The sequence below is a fragment of the Schistocerca piceifrons genome, chromosome 10 (assembly GCF_021461385.2).
Source record: "Schistocerca piceifrons isolate TAMUIC-IGC-003096 chromosome 10, iqSchPice1.1, whole genome shotgun sequence".
NCBI classification, from domain to species: domain Eukaryota; kingdom Metazoa; phylum Arthropoda; class Insecta; order Orthoptera; family Acrididae; genus Schistocerca; species Schistocerca piceifrons.
The window spans coordinates 128441077-128461884 of NC_060147.1; the positions used below are offsets into that span (position 1 = coordinate 128441077).

General features: G+C 43.0%; 1 protein-coding gene across 1 annotated transcript in view; it reads right to left on the minus strand.

The window, feature by feature from the left end:
- LOC124718758 (carbonic anhydrase-like) overlaps nucleotides 1-20808 on the minus strand; it is an 88097-nt gene that overhangs the window by 36223 nt on the left and 31066 nt on the right. Inside the window, exon 3 of the mRNA XM_047244372.1 lies at nucleotides 15682-15849. Within this exon, the coding sequence (XP_047100328.1) occupies nucleotides 15682-15849 (168 nt within the window). The remainder of the gene's footprint in view (nucleotides 1-15681; nucleotides 15850-20808) is intronic.

A 20808-nucleotide genomic window follows, 5' to 3' on the forward strand; every position in this document is an offset into this window, starting at 1 on the left:
CCATGTTCTCATGGGGGGAAACAAAGACATAGATGAATAAATATATTTATCAGCATGCTGCTACCGTTCTTTTTCGTGTAACTGTGGAGTAATTATGGCCTGATGTGATCGATAGTGATCGGCCATTTTGACCTTCAATAACTCATGTACTACTCAAGTTACATGCCTGTAATTTATACCAATTTAGGATGAACTTACTTACTTACTGGTCATACCGGACTCGAGAGTCCATTACCGCAGCAACGTATTTTCGCCACCTGTCCCTGTCTCGGGCTATTTCCTTCCATTAACCTTCAATACCTAGGCTCCTCAAATCAGTCTTCACATTGTCCTCCCATCTACGCCTCGGTCTCCCCACAGGACGTTTTCCCTCTAGGTGCCCTACCAGTACTCTGCGTGCTGCCCTGCCCTCATCCATTCGAGCTACGTGACCCGCCCATCGCAGCCTACGTGATTTAATAATACTGATTATGTCAGGGCTTGAATAAAGTTCGTGAACCTCTTCGTTGTGCAGTTTTCGCCACTCTCCGCTAATGTCATACCTTTTTGCTCCGAAAATTTTCCTCAAAATTTTGTTTTCAAATAGTCGAAACGGCTTTTCATTTTGCACAGTGAGAGACCAAGTCTCACACCCATACAGCATAACTGGTAGAATAATAGTTTTGTATATTCTAATCTTTAAATTCCTAGACAACATCTGTGATGAAAGTAATCTATTCAGTGAGCAGTAGCGCGCATTTCCCGCCCGTAATCTCTTCTTCAGTTCGGATTCAATCTCATTTCTCGAGGTGATGTCCACGCCTAGATACTTAAACGTGTTCACTTTTTCAAACTGCATGTCTCCAACTCTTAACATTTCCTGATCTACTGCTGTTGGCATTCTAGTAGTAACCAGGTATTTAGTTTTGTCTTCACTTATCCTTAGACCTACATCTTCACTAGCCTTGATTAACGCATTCGCATTTGCTGTTACAGATTCTTTCCTTCGCTAATGATGTTTAGATCATCTGCATACCCTAATATCTTAATATTTCCATTTAACTCGACACCCTCTGAATTATCTGCTGCCATTCGTACAATATGTTCTAGGACTAAATTAAAAAGTAGCGGAGACAGGACATCTCCCTGCTTAAGTCCGTTCTTTATTACAAATTCTTCTGACTCCCAATTTCCCCACGCGTACTCTACCTTTTGTGTTTTTCAAACTCGCTTCTATAAGTCTAACATACTTCTTTAGTATTCCAAGTTCCAAAAGAATGGTGTACAATTTTGACTGCAATACTGAATCATATGCTTTTGTAAAATCTATGAAAAGATTATGAACTGGTTTATTGTATTGCCATTTCTTTTCCAAAATTTGACGCAGGATGAATATTTGGTCTATAGTTGATCTGTTCCTCCAAAAGCCGGCTTGGTAATCCCCCACAATTTAGGATGAACTGTTTAGATTTTGGAAATTCGTTGCTGGGTGTTACTTGTATAATTTATCGTCAAATACTAAACTTTAAACTAACTAAATTATTGAAAATCTGATTACACCATCAGAATCGTCGTGGAAATAATGGTGTTCTACATGTTTCTTTTCGAGGTATCATGATCCATCTGGGTACTATTGATTTCTATATGAACTGTGAAATGTCTGCCATTAAGGTTTCACGAAGTCCGCCATCTTTGGCACTCCCGGCATGCCTCCTTCATCGACACAGCGTCACCATGGAATTCCCAGCCACGCGGTCGGCTGGACCACGGGGTCCGTCCGTTGTGCGGAATCACGCAGTTGCTAACGAGCCGCGGCTTACCGAGTGGCCCGAGCGGTGGCTGCCAACTCTGAATTTAAAATATCTCCAGGGCGCCGCAACTCGCGCGTTACCTCACAATGTTCCCAAACAACGACGGAATTTTTCTGAATGACAGTCACTGGAAAAGGAATGAACAAGGTACAGGGACACAGTACTAGAAGTGGCTAAAGAATGTCTTGGAACAGTAGTGTGTAAAGGTAGGACGAAGCAAACAGCTCGGTGCAATGACACAGTCAAGGCAGCCTGTAAAAGGAAAAAGAAGGCGTATCAAAAATGGCTACATACTAGAACTCAGGTAGACAGAGAAAGTTATGTTGAAGAAAGAAACAAAGCCAAACAGATTGTAAGTAGGCTGTTTAGGTTTTTTTATTGGTAACGCCACGTCACGCTCTATATGAAAATCACTGACTGTGCTGTGTGCAGTCTGTGGCTGGGTAGCATTGTTGGAACAGTCGCTATTGTAGTGTTGGGCAGCTGGATGTTAACAGATAACAGCGCATAGCGTTGCGCAGTTGGAGGTGAGCCGCCAGCAGTGGTGGATGTGGGGAGAGAAATGGCGGAGTTTTGAAAGCGGATGATCTGGACGTGTGTCCATCAGAGACAGTAAATTTGTAAGACTGGATGCCATGAACTGCTATATATATTATGACTTTTGAACACTATTAAGGTAAATACATTGTTTGTTCGCTATCAAAATCTTTCATTTGCTAACTATGCCTATCAGTTGTTAGTGCCTTCAGTAGTTAGAATCTTTTATTTAGCTGGCAGTATTGGCGCTCGTTGTATTGCAGTAGTTCGAGTAACGAAGATTTTTGTGAGGTAAGAATTCATAAAAGGTATAGGTTAATGTTAGTCAGGGCTATTCTCTCGTAGGGATTATTGAAAGTCAGACTGCGTTGCGCTAAAAATATTGTGTGTCACTTTAGTGAATGTCTGAGTATGTTCAGTTTTGCTCAGCTGTTTGAAAATCAAATAATGTAAGAGGTTTATCAGCACAGTAATTCATAAATTTTTCTAAAGGGACGTTACATAATTGCAGCATCCAAGGAGAAATCTTGGAAAGACTTTAGAAACATGTTGGAGACTTTGGGTCAAGCTGCTGGAAAACCATTCTGGAGTGTGATTAGCAGTCTTCGAAAGGGAGGTAAGAAGGAAATGACAAGTATATTGGACAGGTCAGGAAAGCTGCTGCTGAATCTTGTTAATGCTTTGGGCAGATGGAGGGAATATTGTGAAGAGTTGCTTAATGTAGGTGAAAATACGATCAGTAATGTTACATATTTCGATGTACAATGGGATAGGAAAGATGATGGAAATAGGATCACATTTGAGGAAGTGGAGAAAATGGTGAATACATTGCAGTGCAATAAAGCGGCTGAGGTGGATGAAATTAAGTCGGAACTCATCAAATACAGTGGAATGTCAGGTCTTAAATGGCAACACAGGATAATTGTAATGGCGTGGGAGTCGGGACAGGTTCCATCAGACTGGACGAAAGCAGTAATCACACCAGTCTTTAAACATGGAAACAGAAAAGATTGTAACAGCTACAGAGGTATCTCTTTAATCAGCGTTGTGGGTAAAATGTTCTCAGGTATTGCTGAAAGGAAAGTGCGAGTATTAGTTGAGGACAAATTGGATGAAAATCAGTGTGGGTTTAGGCCTCTTAGAGGTTGTCAGGACCAGATCTTTAGCTTACGGCAAGTAATGGAGAAGTGTTACGAGCGGAACAGGGAATTGTATCTATGCTTTATAGGTCTAGAAAAGGCATATGACCGGGTTCCTAGGAGGAAGTTATTGTCTGTTCTACGAGATTATGGAATAGGAGGCACACTTTTGCAAGCAATTAAAGGTCTTTACATACATAGTAAGGCAGCAGTAAAAGTTGACGGTGAATTGAGTTCATAGTTCAGAGTAGTTTCAGGGGTAAGACAAGGCTGCAACCTGTCTCCACTGTTGTTCATATTATTTACGGATCATATGTTGAAAACAATAGACTGGCTGGGTGAGATTAAGATATGTGAACACAAAATAAGCACTCTCGCAAATGCGGATGACTTAGTTGTGATGGCAGATTCGATTGAAACTTTGCAAAGTAATATTTCAGAGCTAGATCAGAAATGTAAGGACTATGGTATGAAGATTAGCATCTCCAAAACGAAAGTAATGTCAGTGGGAAAGAAATATAAACGGATTGAGTGCCAAATAGGAGGAACAAAGTTAGAACAGGTGGACGGTTTCAAGTACTTAGGATGCATATTCTCACAGGATGGCAACATAGTGAAAGAACCGGAAGCGAGCTGTAGCAAAGTTAATGCAGTGAGCGCTCAGCTACGATCTACTCTCTTCTGCAAGAAGGAAGTCAGTACCAAGACTAAGTTATCTGTGCACCGATCAATCTTTCGACCAACTTTGTTGTATGGGAGCGAAAGCTGGGTGGATTCAGGTTACCTTATCAATAAGGTTGAGGTTACGGATATGGGAGGTACTAGTAGATGGGAACAATGGCAGGAGGGTGTCCACAATGAGGAAATCAAAGAAAAACTGGGAATGAACTCTATAGATGTAGCAGTCAGGGCGAACAGGCTTAGATGGTGGGGTCATGTTACACGCTTGGGAGAAGCAAGGTTACCCAAGAGACTCATGGGATCAGCAGTAGAGGGTAGGAGGAGTCGGGGCAGACCAAGGAGAAGGTACCTGGACTCGGTTAAGAATGATTTTGAAGTAATAGGCTTAACATCAGAAGTGGCACCAATGTTAGGACTGAATAGGGGATCTTGGAGGAATTTTATAAGGGGGACTATGCTCCAGACTGAACGATGAAAGGCATAATCAGTCTTAAATGATGATGATGATGATGATGACAACGCGCCATGCACTGGGCCACAACGGTTTTAAATTGGTTTGAACAACATTCTGGACGGCTCGAGCGAATGATTTGGCTGTCCTTCGAACTCTTATGGGACATAATCGACAGATCAGTTCGGGCACAAAATCCTGCAGTGACAACACTTTCTTAATTATGGACAGCTACAGAGGCAGCGTGGCTCAGTATTCTGCAATATTCTATTCTCCCAACGATATGTTGAGTCCATGCCACGTCGAGTTGCTGCACTACACCTGGCAAAAAGAAGTCCAACACAATAGTGGGGGGTATCGCATGACTTGTCATCTCAGTGCACTGTCTCCACCAACCTCCGTAGTTGGCATAGTTTTGAGCAGCCGTTTGCCTGTATGAAGCCATATGTGGATGTGACCATCTCCCTGGTATAACAAGAAACGCGATTCTTTGTACCATGTGAAGACGTTTCCTTTGATACACAGTTCTATCTCGATGATCCAACGCCCACTACAGTCCTAGGTGTCGGTGTCGTTTAGTCCACACGGGGATATGTGGAGTCGTTACACATTACGTAGGAAGTCAGCATGCATTGCACCATTTAGATTGACATCGATAAAATGGGACCAATTATCCTTCCTCCCATAATGACGCACCATACATTAACCCGCCGAGGTCGCTGATGTTCCACTATTACAGCGCCATCTATCACAAAGCGAAAAGAGTGGTCCAACTAAAACATTCCTACTTCTTTACGTACTACACGAATATGTAATAAAAATGGGGGTTACTATTTAAAAACCCGCAGCTGATATACGTTTGACCTAAGTCAGCGCCATCTAGCGGGACAACCATAGCGCCATCTAGTTTCCCCCTTCAAGCTAGACGAGTTTCGTTCTTCGTAGTTTTTTTCGTTTGATGCTTATTTCGTGAGATATTTGGCCCGGTCACTATCAATGGACCACCGTAGGCAGATGCGCTGACCTCTACGCTACCGTGACACAGATCACTGGAACCATATGGTTTCATTTTATTAAAGTACCGATGCCTGGGTTTCAGGCAGAATCCACCGTTTCGTTCGATGACGAGATGCTGCTCCAGCATAGTTGGAGAGCCTCTGCAATGGTGTTCAAGTTTAGGGGGAATACCAAGCAGGCTGAAGAGTGAAACGGAATTTGGATTGAATAAGAAGACATGCTAGCGTAGTCCGTACAGCTGTGCAAAGCACTGTGCCAGGGTGGCGTAGTGGTTAGTGCATCTGCCTAGTGAGCAGCAGACACGAGTTCGAACCTCTGCCTTAGTACAAATTTCCACTCGTCTCTGCATATATACATCATAGATGTTGGAGAATCATTTGATTATTGGCAGTTACAACAGCCAGATTTACCATAGCTACTGGGCTGATTTGGTAGTATGGGGCCCAATCAGCTTGAGTGTCCAGTTTTGGTGGTAGCAACTTCGCCTGAAAGCATACGGCTGGCTGGAGCCAGACCCAGTCAATGTTACCGACAGTTTCAGATATGACCACGACAACTACAAAATCTGGGCTGTCGTGATTGCAATCTAGGTGCCTCCTACGGCCCAGCTACTAACCATACAGGAGTGTGCAGCGGGTTGCCGCACTTGTGAGGCGCCTGCAACATAACGATGGGACATTGTGCCTGCAGCAAACTCTCTGGCACCTGCTGGTGCTACATTCGCCAGATATCTACATCTACGTGAATACCCCTCAAGCCATCGTACTGTGAATGGCGAAGAGTACCCTGTGTCATTTTAAGCCATTTCCTTTCCTGTTCTACTCGCAGATAGAACGAGGGAAAAACGACTATGTATACGCGTCTGTATGAGCCCTAATTTCTCGTATCTCATATTTGTAGTCCTTACGCGAAATGTATGTTGGTGGCAATAGGAGCGTTCTGCAGTCAGTTTCAAATGACAGTTCTCTAAATTTTCTCAATAGTGTACAGTGAAAAGAGCGTGCCCCCCTCCCCCTCCAGGGATTCCCATTTGAGTTCCCAAATAATCTCCGTAACACATGTGTATTGTCTGACCCTATCAGTAACAAATCTAGCCCCCCATCTATGAACTGCTTCGATATCTTCCTTTAATCCGATTTGGTGGCGGTCCCAAACTCTCGAACAGTACTCAAGAATAGGTCACACCAGCGTCCTATATGCGGTCTCCTTTACAGGTGAACCACTCTTTCCTAAAATTCTCCCAATAAACCGAAGCCGACCATTCGCTTTCCCTACCACAATCCTCGCATGCTAATTCCATTTCGTATCGGATTGCAACGTTACGACCACGTGACTGTGTCAAGCAGGACACTGCTAATATTGTACCCGCACATTACGGATTTATTTTCCCTACTTATCCGCAATAATTTACATTTTTCTACGTTTAGAACTAGCTGCCATTCGTTTACCACAACAACTAAAACTTTTGTCTACGTCATGTTGTATCTTCCTATAGGCACTCAACTTCGACACCTTAGCGTATACCACAGCTTCATCTGCAAACAGCCACAGATTTTTGCCCACACTGTCCGCCAGATCATGTATAACATATAGAATAACTACGCACTGAAAGACCTAAGTCGAAACAAGGCCCCGGGAGCAGACAACATACCATTAGAACTACTGATAGCCTTGGGAGAGCCAGCCCTGACAAAACTCTACCACCTGGTGTGCAAGATGTATGAGACCGGTGAAATACCCTCAGAATTCAAGAAGAATATAATAATTCCAATACCAAAGAAAGCAGGTGTTGACAGATGTGAAAATTACAGAACTATCAGTTTAGTAAGTCACGGCTGCAAAGTACTAACACGAATTCTTTACAGACGAATGGAAAAACTGGTAGAAGCCGGTCTCGGGGAAGATCAGTTTGGATTCCGTAGAAATGTTGGAACATGTGAGGCAATACTTACGTGGTCTCACCTGTCAGAGCCGTATCTAGACGTATTAGAGGTCCCATATCACTACAACTACACACGCCCCACACCACTACAGAGCCTCCACCAGCTTGAACAGTCCCCTAATGACAAGCAGAGGCCATGGATTCATGAGATTGTCTCCATAGCCGTACACGTCCATCCGATCGGTACAACTTAAAACAGATTCGTCCGACCAGGCAAGATGTTTCCAGTCATCGACAGTCTAATGTCGGTGTTGACGGGCCCAGGCGAGACGTAAAGCATTGTGTCGAGCAGTCATCAAGGGTCTTCGAAAGCCCATATCGACGATATTTCGTTGAATGTTTCGTACGCTGACACTTGTTGATGACCCAGCATTGAAATCTGCAGCAATCTGCGGAAGGGTTGCAGTTCTGCCACGTCCAACGATTCTCCCTACTCTTCGTTGGTTCCGTCTTGCAGGATCATTTTCTGGCCGCTGCGATGTGGGAGATTTGATGTTTTACCGGATTCCTGATATTCACGGTACACTCGTGAAATGGTCGTACGGGAAAATCCACACTTCACCGCTACCTCGGAAATGCTGTGTCCCATCTCTCGTGCGCCGACTATAACACCACGTTCAACCTCACCTTGATAACCTGCCGTTGTAGCAGCAGTAACCGATCTAACAACTGCGCCAGAGAGTAGTTGTATAGGTGTTGCCGACCGCAGCGTCGAATTCTGTCTCTTTACATACCTCTGTATTTGAATACGCATGCCTGTACCAGTTTCTCTGGCGCTTCAGTGCAGATATAAGTGTACAAAATGGCATAATTCTAGCCTTCATAGATTCTGAGAGAAAACGCAATTTTCAGGAAAAGCTATTTCAAGTTCAACCTAACGTTACCAGGTCTTCAACTGACTTTTCAGCTTCAGACAGGCGCTTTAAATCTATTTTCCTCACGATTTCTTGAGGAAAATTTCCTACCTTAGAGCCTGTTCTCTCTAATACCTCCACCCTCCCTACGTTCCCGCCATTAAATACAAGAACTGCATCATAAGTAGGAATTAAACTGTAGCAGATGAAAATGTGGTTTTAGGGCATCGTTCCCAAATGATTGAATTAAGAGACTCCTTTCGATTCTGGGTTTTGCCATGAACATACTTTTTTAGAAGTTCAGGATCGGCTATAAACCTATAAGTGGGCTTGAAAACGTGCTGGATACAGTTTAGAAGCCTCTCCTTGTGAATGTAGTGGTTATGTCTATGAGCCTGTACATGTTTACACGAGCTAAGGTGGCACAGATGAATGGGATATTCATTGTTGACACCATGTGGAAATATGTAGTCCATACTGCTCTTTTCATGTCACTCACAGTGCATAGGTTTAGGCATTATTGAATGGTGAAAGTATCGAACACTTGCGTAAAACAAGAATTGCTTCTCTGTAAACGAAGCAAGTTCTTTGTTATTTATTCCAAGATACGGAACACAGTCACAGATGATCTATAAAACCAAAGAGTACATGTCACAGCCTGCTAGACGTATGCTGTGCACTTTTACTTGAAGGTAAAGCACGGAATCGTTTCTAACATTCTGCGTGGTGTCTGTTTGTTCTATATCGTGTCTCCCTACCACTTTCGCGCAACGACGCTCTGAGCGTGTTTTTTTAGGGAATTGACTAGTTTGAACCTGGGACCTGTTGCTGGTAAGGAGACACCAGACCACACATGACATATAGAGTTCAGAGGAGTTCAGTAAGACTAGCGATGATATAACCAAATACTTAATGATTTCAGCGTCAGCTCCACTGCACTCCCTGTAAAAGAATCTTAATACTAACTAAATTTAGTGGAAGGGGTTCAAGGCTTTCCTATTTTTAGTTACCTGGTGAAATAACGTCGAAAAAACAGTTAAGTTTACCATTGGAATTTTTATTCTACTCAAAAAACATTGTTTATAAATTATACTATTGATAAAAGGAAATATTTTAATACAGGATGATAAAAACCAAGTGCGTTCAACAAAAATGTGAACGAAGATTCCCTGAATGGGTTTCCAAGTTCTATAATGGATCAAAGGATGACCTATGCCATATCACATCTATAATCTAGGTTTAAATTAAGTCTCATAAAAGAAGACTATCAAAAATGGTCTACAGTGAGCCTCAATTATCTTTAATTACTTATTTAACTTGTTGTAAATTACAGTGGCTGATGTGGTTTTTCAATAATTATATAACAGAAAAATCATCGCGTTTCAGATTTTAACTTCAAGTAGCAAATGTGAACACCACGAAGTTTAATTGACGATCGACACTAGTATTACGTAAAAAGGGGATGTAACAGATGAGACTTCTGCAGCTCTGAGTGAAGCCTTACGCGCTCTTATGCGGCATCGCGTGCGTTCATTACCTCGTCGGTGTTCGTCAGGGGGTGGCGGACAGCACAGCTCCACACACCTCGTCGTCTCGGTAGCAACTCTCTCGAACTTATCCTTACTACTGTTTACTGAAGTTGGTTTAAGAAAAAGGTATCTGGCTGTGTTTTCAACTGACCAATCAGCATCTCAATGTGAACCTTAAGCTCCACCTACAAAAATTCTGTCCATCCAATGAGAAACGTTACACTTTTCATGGTGGGGCAATGTTTTTAATGTTTGTTACGTAACAGAGACGCATATAGTCTCACGCTAAAACTTGCAGCTGGTGTGGCCCTTTTAGTGTTACCGTAAGATCTATACTGTTTTTCTGGAGGGCTCTATCTTTTAACATGGGCTGGAGGGTGGTCCTCCCGGCGGTCGGCCAGTGAAGTGGGTGCCCCATTGTCCCGCTCTTATCGTAGGGCCTTCTAGCCTACACGGCTCTGTTCTCGGCTTCTGTTCTCGTTTCTCCCCTCGGAGCTGCGTCTGCTTCACGGTGGGAAGGTATGACATGCATTTAGGCGTTCTTGTGTTAGTCTGCTATGCGACATATTGCCGGATTTGCTATCATGTCAGGGTTTTCATGGAAGGTGTTGGATTTGCCTGAACCTTACACGTTGTTCACGGGGCTAGTGTTGAAGTGCTGGTTCAAAAAGTAAATGTGCCAACACTGTCATGTCACACGTTTAATTATTTTTCAGGAACTTCGGATGCAGTTTCATCATAGAAACTTTGGGAAGCTGTTGTCCATGAGTTCTACCAATAAATAAGCCTTTAGGAGCTGTGTTAAAAAAGTTTCATCGTTCCTTGGCTACCTGAGCACATCTATTGATTATACTCTGTTCATCATAAGAATAAACCTGATGTAAACAAACACAGATGCGATGATTGGTCAGAAGCCGTATCATACGTACACTGCTATTGTTACGCTCTTGGAAGTAGGTCCTATTTATGTGTTAGATACCTTGTTACTATGTTACGTTAAATGAATCTGTAAGATATTCTAATCTATTGACAGACATCGACGTTTTTCTTAATCACACTTTAGCTGTGTACCTTTTATTTCAAAAATCGTGTACAGTCACAGCCTCTTTACTGTTGTGCTCTGATTGTCGCTCTGTTAATACGCAGTAAGAAAACCGCTGAGGCTGCTTACTGTCCCGTAATGAAACACGCGGATGTAACACAGTTAAAAAGTGCGAAAAACAGGTGGTTCCTGATGTTTTTGAAAAAATTACAGACAAAATGGGCTCTGAAGTTTTCCGAGGTACAGTATTTGATACAGTTGAGATACAACTAAACTTCGGATGTATAGCGGAATGAGTAGAGTAATAGACAGATAATCTGGTGCAGTTCACGGATCGCTGGTTCAAGTCTCGCCTTGACCATCATCTTTTTCGTTCAGTTTCAAATATCTGCATCTCTTACTGTAAAATTCATCATAATTTTGATTTTATCCATACTGGATGAGAGGTCGTGGTTGTGAATGTCGATGTTTAAAAATATATCGGCTCAACCACTTGTTTATAGGGTAAAACACTAAGATTGACGCGTTTCGGAAGTCAAGCTTCCATCATCAGAATAATAAAAAGTAAAAGAACCTGTTAAAACTCGCTAAAATGGAACATGCACTAAGCGAGTTTTAACAGGTTCTGTTACTTTTTATAATTCTGATGATGGAAGCTTGACTTCCGAAACGCGCCAATCTTATTGTTTTACACTATAAACAAGTAGTTGAGCCGATATATTTTTCAACATTCATCATAATTTTTTATGAATAATGTACGTCTTCTTGTTTCTAATTACATATTGCAAGCGAAACTGGTGTTTTCATTTCATAAATTATTAATTTTCAATATTCCATGAAACATAGTTAATGAAGGTTGCTTAAATTATAAAAACATAACAATTTAATTTCTAATGCAAAAATGAAAAACTAAATACTCTTTATTTCGACTGTGTCCACTGTTTTATACCGCAGATGTAGAAACGTGTCGTAGAAACATGAAAAACAATCATTTTTCACAGCATCGAGTACGCCGTACCAACGCTGCATTTTACATTTGCCATTACAGTATGAACCCAACAGAAGTGACCTGGAGCCAAGTTAAGGGTATTATCGTCGGAAGTGACAAGACTATTAAGCTGCCAGACTAACGCACGCTGGTTTTTCACAGGCTGTTGCCGAACGCTGGCGGGTTATAGAACGGCTCGTCATAAAAGAAGAGGAGAAACTGCAGCGTCTGTGTGTCTTCGTGGATTTTGTTGTTGATCGACTCGTTATCAACGTAGCAAATGACAGTTCCAGAACTGAAATGTTTTTCTCGGATTCGGATAAGGAAGAAGCTAAAAGATTACCAGACGACTGCCTGTAATTAATGCCTACAGTGTGTTCAGTATTCAACGTTACGGTGAAATTCCTGAAGTATGCTTTTGCATCACACACAGGTCGCTCAGAAAAGTTACCCCGTGTTTAAGTTGGGAATTTTCATCTCTCTTGTTTGTAATTAAAATACTACACTACTGGCCATTAAAATTGTTACACCAAGAAGAAATGCAGATGATAAACGGGTATTCATTGGACAAACATATTATACTAGAACTGACATGTGATTACATTTTCACACAATTTGGGTGCATAAATACCACCTCTGGCCGTAATAACGGCCTTGATACGCCTGGGCATTGAGTCAAACAGAGCTTAGATGGCGTGTACAGGTACAGCCGCCCATGCAGCTTCAACACGATACCACAGTTCATCAAGAGTAGTGACTGGCGTATTGTGACGAACCAGTTGCTCGGCCACCATTGACCAGACGTTTTCAATTGGTGAGACATCTGGAGAATGTGCTGGCCAGGGCAGCAGTCAAACATTTTCTGTATCCAGAAAGGCCGGTACAGGACCTGTAACATGCGGTCGTGCATTATCCTGCTGAAATGTAGGGTTTCGCAGGGATAGAATGAAGGGTAGAGCCACGGGTCGTAACGCATCTGAAATGTAACGTGCACTGTTCAAAGTGCCGTCAATGCGAACAAGAGGTGACCGAGACGTGTAACCAATGGCACCCCGTACCAGCACGCCGTATGATACGCCAGTATGGCGACGACGAATACACGCTTCCAATGTGCGTTCACCGCGATGTCCCCAAACACGGATGCGACCATCATGATGCTGTAAACAGAAGCTGGATTCATCCGAAAAAAATGACGTTTTTTTCCATTCCTGCACCCAGGTTCGTCATTGAGTACATTATTGCAGGCGCTCCTGTCTGTGATGCAGCGTCAAGGGTAACCGCAGCCATGGTCTCCGAGCTAATAGTCCATGCTGCTGCAAACGTCGTCGAACTGTTTGTGCAGATGGTTGTCTTGCAAATGTCCCCATCTGTTGAGTCAGGGATCGAGACGTGGCTGCACGATCCGTTACAGCTATGCGGATAAGATGCCTGTCATCTCGACTGTTGGTGATACGAGGCCGTTCAGATTACCGTCCTGAACCCACCGATTCCATAATCTGCTAACAGTCATTGGAACTCGACCGAGGCGAGCAGCAATGTCGCGATACGATAAACCGCAATCGCGATAGGCTACAATCCGACCTTTATCAAAGTCGGAAACGTGATTGTAAGCATTTCTCTTCCTTACACGAGGCATCACAACAACGTTTCACCAGGCAACGCCGGTCAACTGCTGTTTGTGTACGAGAAATCGGTTGGATACTTTCCTCATGTCAGCACGTTGTAGGTGTCGCCACCGGCGCCAACCTTGTGTGAATGCTCTGCAAAGCTAATCATTTGCATATCACAGCATCTTCTTCCTGTCGGTTAAATTTCGTGCCTGTAGCACGTCATCTTGGTGTTGCAATTGTAATGGTCAGTACTGTAATTTACGCAAAACCTCGGCAATACACTTCTTAGGGGACCAAGCAGAGAACCTAACACCTTGTCGTTCTTAGCTAACATAGCATTGTAATTAAAAACAAGAGTGATGAAAATTCCTAACTTAAACACAGTGTATATTTTCTGTACGAGTAGTGCGTGAAGTGAAAACGTGTCGTGTTGCAGGGACTTCACCGGATATTCAAGCCACTGAAGGTATTACTTACACTCAGTCGTCTGGGAATCTCTGAACCCCTTCAATATTGGAATACGAGGGATGCAGTTCAGTACCGAACCTGTCATTTGCTACGTTGATAACGAGTCTATCAACAGCGGAATCCACGCAGCCGCCCAACGACCACAGTTTCTCCCGTTATATTATGACGCGCTGTTCTGCATCGTGTCACCGTCCTCCACAGACGTGTAACAAAGCTTGCTGCATTACTTGCAGTACGTCCGGCAGCTTAAACGTCTTATCGTTTCTCGCGTCAAATTCGTCATCTTGAATGCAGATAAATTATGTTGGGTTCAGATTGCAGTGGCACGGCAACAGCTTAAGAAACGCAGCGTTTGTACGGTGTGCTCGATGCTGCGAGAAATTACTGTTTTCCATGTTTTTCTTTCCACGCTGGCCACTCTGGCTCGTGTGAGACCTCATTTGCGGCATACAACAATGGATGCAGTCCAAATGAAGAGTATTACATTTTTTATTTTTGTCCCAAAAATTTTATTTGTAATGTTTTCGTAATTTCTGCACAGCAAGAATTAACAGCGCGACAATCAGAGCACAATTGGCGTTCTCTGGGACAGCGACAGTACACGGTGTGTTCAAATGTGTGTGAAATCTTACTGGACTTAACTGCTAAGGTCATCAGTCCCAAAGTTTACACACTACTTACCCTAAATGATCCTAAGGACAAACACACACACCCATGCCCGAGGGAGGACTCGAACCTCCGCCAGGACCAGCCGCACTGTCCATGACTGCAGCGCCTTAGACCACTCGGCTAATCTCGGGTGACAGTACACGATTTTTGAAAGAAAAGCTGCATAGCCAATGTGTGACTAAGCAGTACGTTGATGGCTGTTAATATGTCAGGATATCTTAAAATTTAATTTGCAGTAGCATAGTAATAGGATATCTACATTGAGGTGACAAAAAGTCGCGGGATAACGATATGCACTTGGTAGTATCGCATACACAAGGTATGAAAGGGCAGTGCATTGCCAGGGCTGTCATTTGCGCTCAGGTGATTCACGCGAAAAGGTTTCCGACGTGGTTATGGCCGCACGACGGGAATTAACAGACTTTGAATTCGGACTGGTAGTTAGAGCTACACTCATGCTCTTAAATTAGGGGCTAATGCTGCTACATGGTGGGCGGTTTTCGGGTTTAAATCACCTCGGGGTATGACCGTGCGGTCGTCGCACGGTGGCGCTGGCAGCAGTCCACATACGCAGAGGTGTGTTGGTGTATGTCAGAGAATGGTGCACGGAGTAAGTGTGTAGACGTTTTCAGACTTGCTAATGGTGACAGTGTGTTGAAAATGGCTCAAAGAACACATATTGATGACGTTACGACCCGGCCGGAGTGGCCGAGCGGTTCTAGGCGCTTCAGTCTGGAACCGCGCGACCGCTACGGTCGCAGGTTCCAATCCTGCGTCGGGCATGGATGTGTGTGATGTCCTTAGGTTAGTTAGGTTTAAGTAGTTCTAAGTTATAGGGGACTGATGACCTCAGATGTTAAGTCCCATAGTGCTCAGAGCCATTTGAACCATTTTGTGATGACATTCGATGTTAAGTCCCATAGTGCTCAGAGCCATTCGAACCATTTTCTGTGAGACGACTCACCCGAGTGTCCGGTGTTGGTGGCGACGACGGGCCCAGGCAGCAGGTTGTGGAAGCCGACCATCTCGAGCGCCGGGATGGGCAGCCTCTGCGCCCGGTGGCTGATGATGCGGATAGGCGACTGGTACTTCCCGGCACACGCGTCGCTGTGTTCGCTCCACAGCTCCTGCTCTGCAACCAGACGCGACCTTTTCCAACGTGCGTGACTCGTGTACATATGCACATAAACAAATAAACGAAAATTTGAAACCTCCCCCTAGCAGATTAAAACTGTGTGCCGGACCGAAACTCGAACTCGGGACCTTTGCCTCTCGCGGGCAAGTGCTCTACCATCTGCGCTACCCAAGCACGACTCACGGCCGGTACTCACAGCTTTACTTCTGCCTGTATCTCGTCTTCTACTTTCCAAGCTAGTTCTGCAAGGTTCTCACAAGGAAACCTCCCCACCGCACCCCCCTCAGATTTAGTTATAAGTTGGCACAGTGGATAGGCCTTGGAAAACTGAACACAGATCAATCGAGAAAACAGGAAGAAGTCGTGTAGAAGTATGAAAAAAACAAGCGAAATATACAAACTGAGTAGTCCATGCGAAAGATAGGCAACGTCAAACACAATGCGAGCTCAGGAGCGCCGTGGTCCCGGGGTTAGCGTGAGCAGCTGCGAAACGAGAGATCCTTGGTTCAACTCTTCCCTTCAGAGGAAAGTTTAGTTTTTTATTTTCAGACAATTATCAAAGTTCAGTCACTCACACATAATCAACTTCGCTCTCCAAAATTTCAGGACATGTTCAGATTTGCTTCGACATATGCAGCGTTTGACGGTCTACACACGGAAAAATTTGAAAACGTTAAAAACATGTTTTGACAGAGCACAGGGAAAACTGTACGACTGTGAAACTGTTGCATTCATTTGTTGTAGTTTATGTGACAAACTCTTATGTTTTCATCACGTTTTTGGGAGTGATTATCACATCCGCAAGAAAACCTATATCTGGCAAGGTAGAAGAATCTTTTTACCCATTCGCCAAGTGTACAAGTTAGGTGGGTCGACAACATATTCCTGTCATGTCCCGCACACGCCGTCACCAGTGTCGTATAGAATATATCAGACGTGTTTTCCTGTGGAGGAATCGGTTGACCTATGACCTTGCGATCAAATGTTTTCGGTTCCCACTGGAGAGGCACGTCCTTTCGTCTACTAATCGCACAGTTTTGCGGTGCGGTTGCAAAACACAGACACTAAACTTATTACACTGAACACAGACGTCATTGAACGAACAGACAGATCATAACTTTGCGAAAATAAAGAAAGCAGACTTTCCACTCGAGGGAAGACTTGAACCAAGGACCACTCGTTCCGCAGCTGCTCACACTAAGCCCGGGACCACGGCGCTCCTGAGCTCACACTGTCCTTGATGTTGCCTATCTTCACATGGACTACTCAGTTTGTATATTTTGCTTATTTTTTCATACTTCTACACAACTTCTTCCTGTTTTCTCGATTGATCTTTCAGTTCTTCAAGGCCTATCCACTGTGCCAACTTATAACTAAATCTGAGGGGGGTGCGATGGGGGGGTTCCCTTGTCAGGAGAGCTGCTGTAAAGTTTGGAAGGTAGGAGATGTACTAGCAGAAGTAAAGTTGCCAGGACGGAGTGTGAGTCGTGCTTGGGTAGCTCAGTTGGTAGAGCACTTACCCGCGAAAGGCAAAGGTCCCGAGTTCGAGCCTCGGTCCGGCACGCAGTTTTCATCTGCCAGTAAGTTACATATCAGCGCACACTCCGCTGCAGAGTAAAAATCTCATTCTGGAAATGAAAATTTGCACCAAAGCCAGGATTTGAGCCCAGGACTCTAGCTCACTAGGTAGATGCGTTGCCTGCTACGCCACTCTGTCACAGTGGTTTTAAACAACTCCACCGAGTACCACGCCTTCTCCCTCAATCCGAATTCTCGTTCACGCCTCAGCCAACTTGGTATTCCCACTAAAATCGAACAACATTGGAGAAGCTTGTAGCGGGACATCCTCCTCTAACATTACGATTCCTCAACAGTAATTGTCGATACCAGTATTATTTTTCGAATTTTGGACAGGTCAGTATTATGTCAGCTGCTTTTCTGAAAACTTTCGTACAATTTTATAGATAATATGTTATATTAATTACTTTTGAATACATTGTGGGAGTGAACATAGGTCAATGTTGTTACAAATATTTACCATCAAAAACAGTTTTGATCACAAATTATTTATTTTGGTGACCGGTTTCGACCACAACTGTGGTCATCTTCAGACCAATGGGCAAGAACATCGTTCTCGTGGTAAATCGCTATGAATTTACCACCAGAAGGAAGTTCTTACTCATTGGTCTGAAGATGACCACAGTTGTGATCAAGACTGTTTTTGATAGTAAATATGTTATATGTCAAGCTAAAATTTATGAAATTAAAGTATTTTTTTATGTTACAATGTATAAGTACTTGTTCTGAATGTACAATTAAATTTTTTTTAGAAATATTTGAAATTACAATTTATTTGGCACACTTAAAATTTCTATTCTCAATTACACAGTCTAGTACTGTCTACTATATTTGTTTATGCATTACTTTATTAAATAACAATCGAAATTAATAGAAATTCATCTGTCAAGAAAAATTGCAAACCCTTTGGAATGTGGTTATTACCGTAGACTGAAGTAGTACTAAGCATGTCTCTGGTGTGACAGGATGTACTTTTTGTATTTTGGGCGAACAACGTAATTTCGCCTTTGTTAATGTGAAAATTCGAAGACTGTATGATAACAAAATATATTAACGTAACAGCAAAAATTCTGCAACAACAATCTTCAAATTTATTTAGAGCAATTCTACCATGAGGACCTAAATTATGAGAATTTCAGCATCAGGAATCAGACTCTACACGAAAAGATAAGTAGACTAGAAAGTTTATTGTAATCTTCGCTCCACTCAAATTTTTTCATAAAAGACTTTGCTTATTGTGGAAAACAGCTGGTATTAGGAAGGATGGGGGTGATTACAGAATCTTCAGCTGTGTTGGAGTGACACCTCAGCATGGAATGAAACGGGGAATCCTGCCTGAAACTCAGACATAGATGCTTTAATCAAATTACAATATACGGTCACAGAAACTTTTCCGAGTCTCAAACATCTATGATCTATATACACATGACAGCCAAGTGGGCTGGGGCGTGAATGGGAATTCGGGTTGAGGAGGGAGGCGTGGTAGCGTACTCAGTGCAGCTGTGCAAAGCCGCTGTGTCAGCGTGGCGTAGTGGTTTGCGTAGCGCTTGTGCCTGGCGATCAGGAGACCTGGTTTCAAATCCTGGGACTGGTACAAATTTTCATTCGTTCCTTCAATTAGCATATACACGTCATAGACGTTTCAAACTTGGAGTGGTGTCTGGAACTATACAGTTTCATTTGGTGCTAGACACAGGCCGACACTGGTCAGAAGTTAACATCGGCTGCGTCCAAGACTGATTTTAATTAATTTTGCAACAATCAGACCGCTGTTCTCCGACAATGGTATATAAAATTACGTACGTGTCAGATCTATCACCACAAAGTGTTACACCCAGTATGAGTTGATTGATTACAGTTGTGACTGATTTACATTTCGGTTTCCATGTAGTCATGTGGACAACTATTGGGTTGGAAAAACTGGTAGAAGCCGACCTCGGGGAAGATCAGTTTGGATTCCGTAGAAATGTTGGAACACGTGAGGCAAAACTGACCCTACGACTTATCTTAGAAGAAAGATTAAGGAAACGCAACCGAAGCTTTTGTAGACTTAGAGAAAGCTTTTGACAGTGTTGACTGGAATACTCTCTTTCAAATTCTGAAGGTGGCAGGGGTGAAATACAGGGAACGAAAGGCTATTTACAAATTGTACAGAAACCAGGTGGCAATTATAAGAATCGAGGGACATGAAAGGAAATCAGTGGCTGGGAAGGGAGTGAGACAGGGTTGTAGCCTATCCCCAATGTTATTCAATCTGTATATTGAGCAAGCAGTAAAGGAAACAAAAGAAAAATTCGGAGTAGGAATTAAAATCCACGGAGAAGAAACAAAAACTTTGAGGTTCGCCGATGACATTGTAATTCTGTCAGAGACAGCAAAGGACCTGGAAGAGCAGTTGAACGCATTGGACAGTGTCTTGAAAGGAAGATATAAGATGAACATCAACAAAAGCAAAACGAGGATAATGGAATGAATTCGAATTAAATCGGATGATGCCGCGGTATATAGATTAGGAAATGAAACGCTTAAAGTAGTAAACGAGTTTCGCTATTTGGGGAGCAAAATAACTGATGATAGTCGAAGTAGAGAGGATATAAAATGTAGACTGGCAATGGAAAGGAAAGCGGTCCTGAAGAAGAGAAATTTCTTAACATCGAGTATAGATTTAAGTGCCGGGAAGTCGTTTCTGAAAGTATTTGTATGGAGTGTAGCCATGCATGGAAGTGAAACGTGGACGATAAGTAGTTTAGACAAGAAGAGAATAGAAGCTTTCGAAATGTGGTGTTACAGAAGAATGCTGAAGATTATATGGGTACATCATATAAGTAATGAAGAAGTACTGAATAGAATTGGGGAGTAGAGAAATTTGTGGCACAACTTGACTAGAAGAAGGGATCGGTTGGTAGGGCATATTCTGAGGCATCAAGGGATCACCAATTTAGTATTGGAGGGCAGTGTGGAGGGTAAAAATCACAGAGGCAGACCAAGAGATGAATACACTAAACAGATTTAGAAGGATGTATGTTGCAGTAGGTAGTGGTAGATGAAGAATCTTGCACAGGATAGATTAGCATGGAGAACTGCATCAAACCAGTCTCAGGACTGAAGACCACAACAACAACAACAATTGGGTTAATGCATAAGTTCTTAGCGTTTTTCCGTAAGTTTAATAAAACAACTGATATACCTAACAGAGCCTTTAGTCATCAATAATATAATCTCCTTCAGTATTTACAACAGTCTGCAACGCTGGCTGACAGAGCCTTTAGTCATCAATAATATATTCTCCTTCGCTATTTACAACAGTCTGTAGCGCTGGGGTAAATTTTCGATCCGCGACTCTAGAAATAACGTGGTTTCGAGGCGAAGAACTCGTCG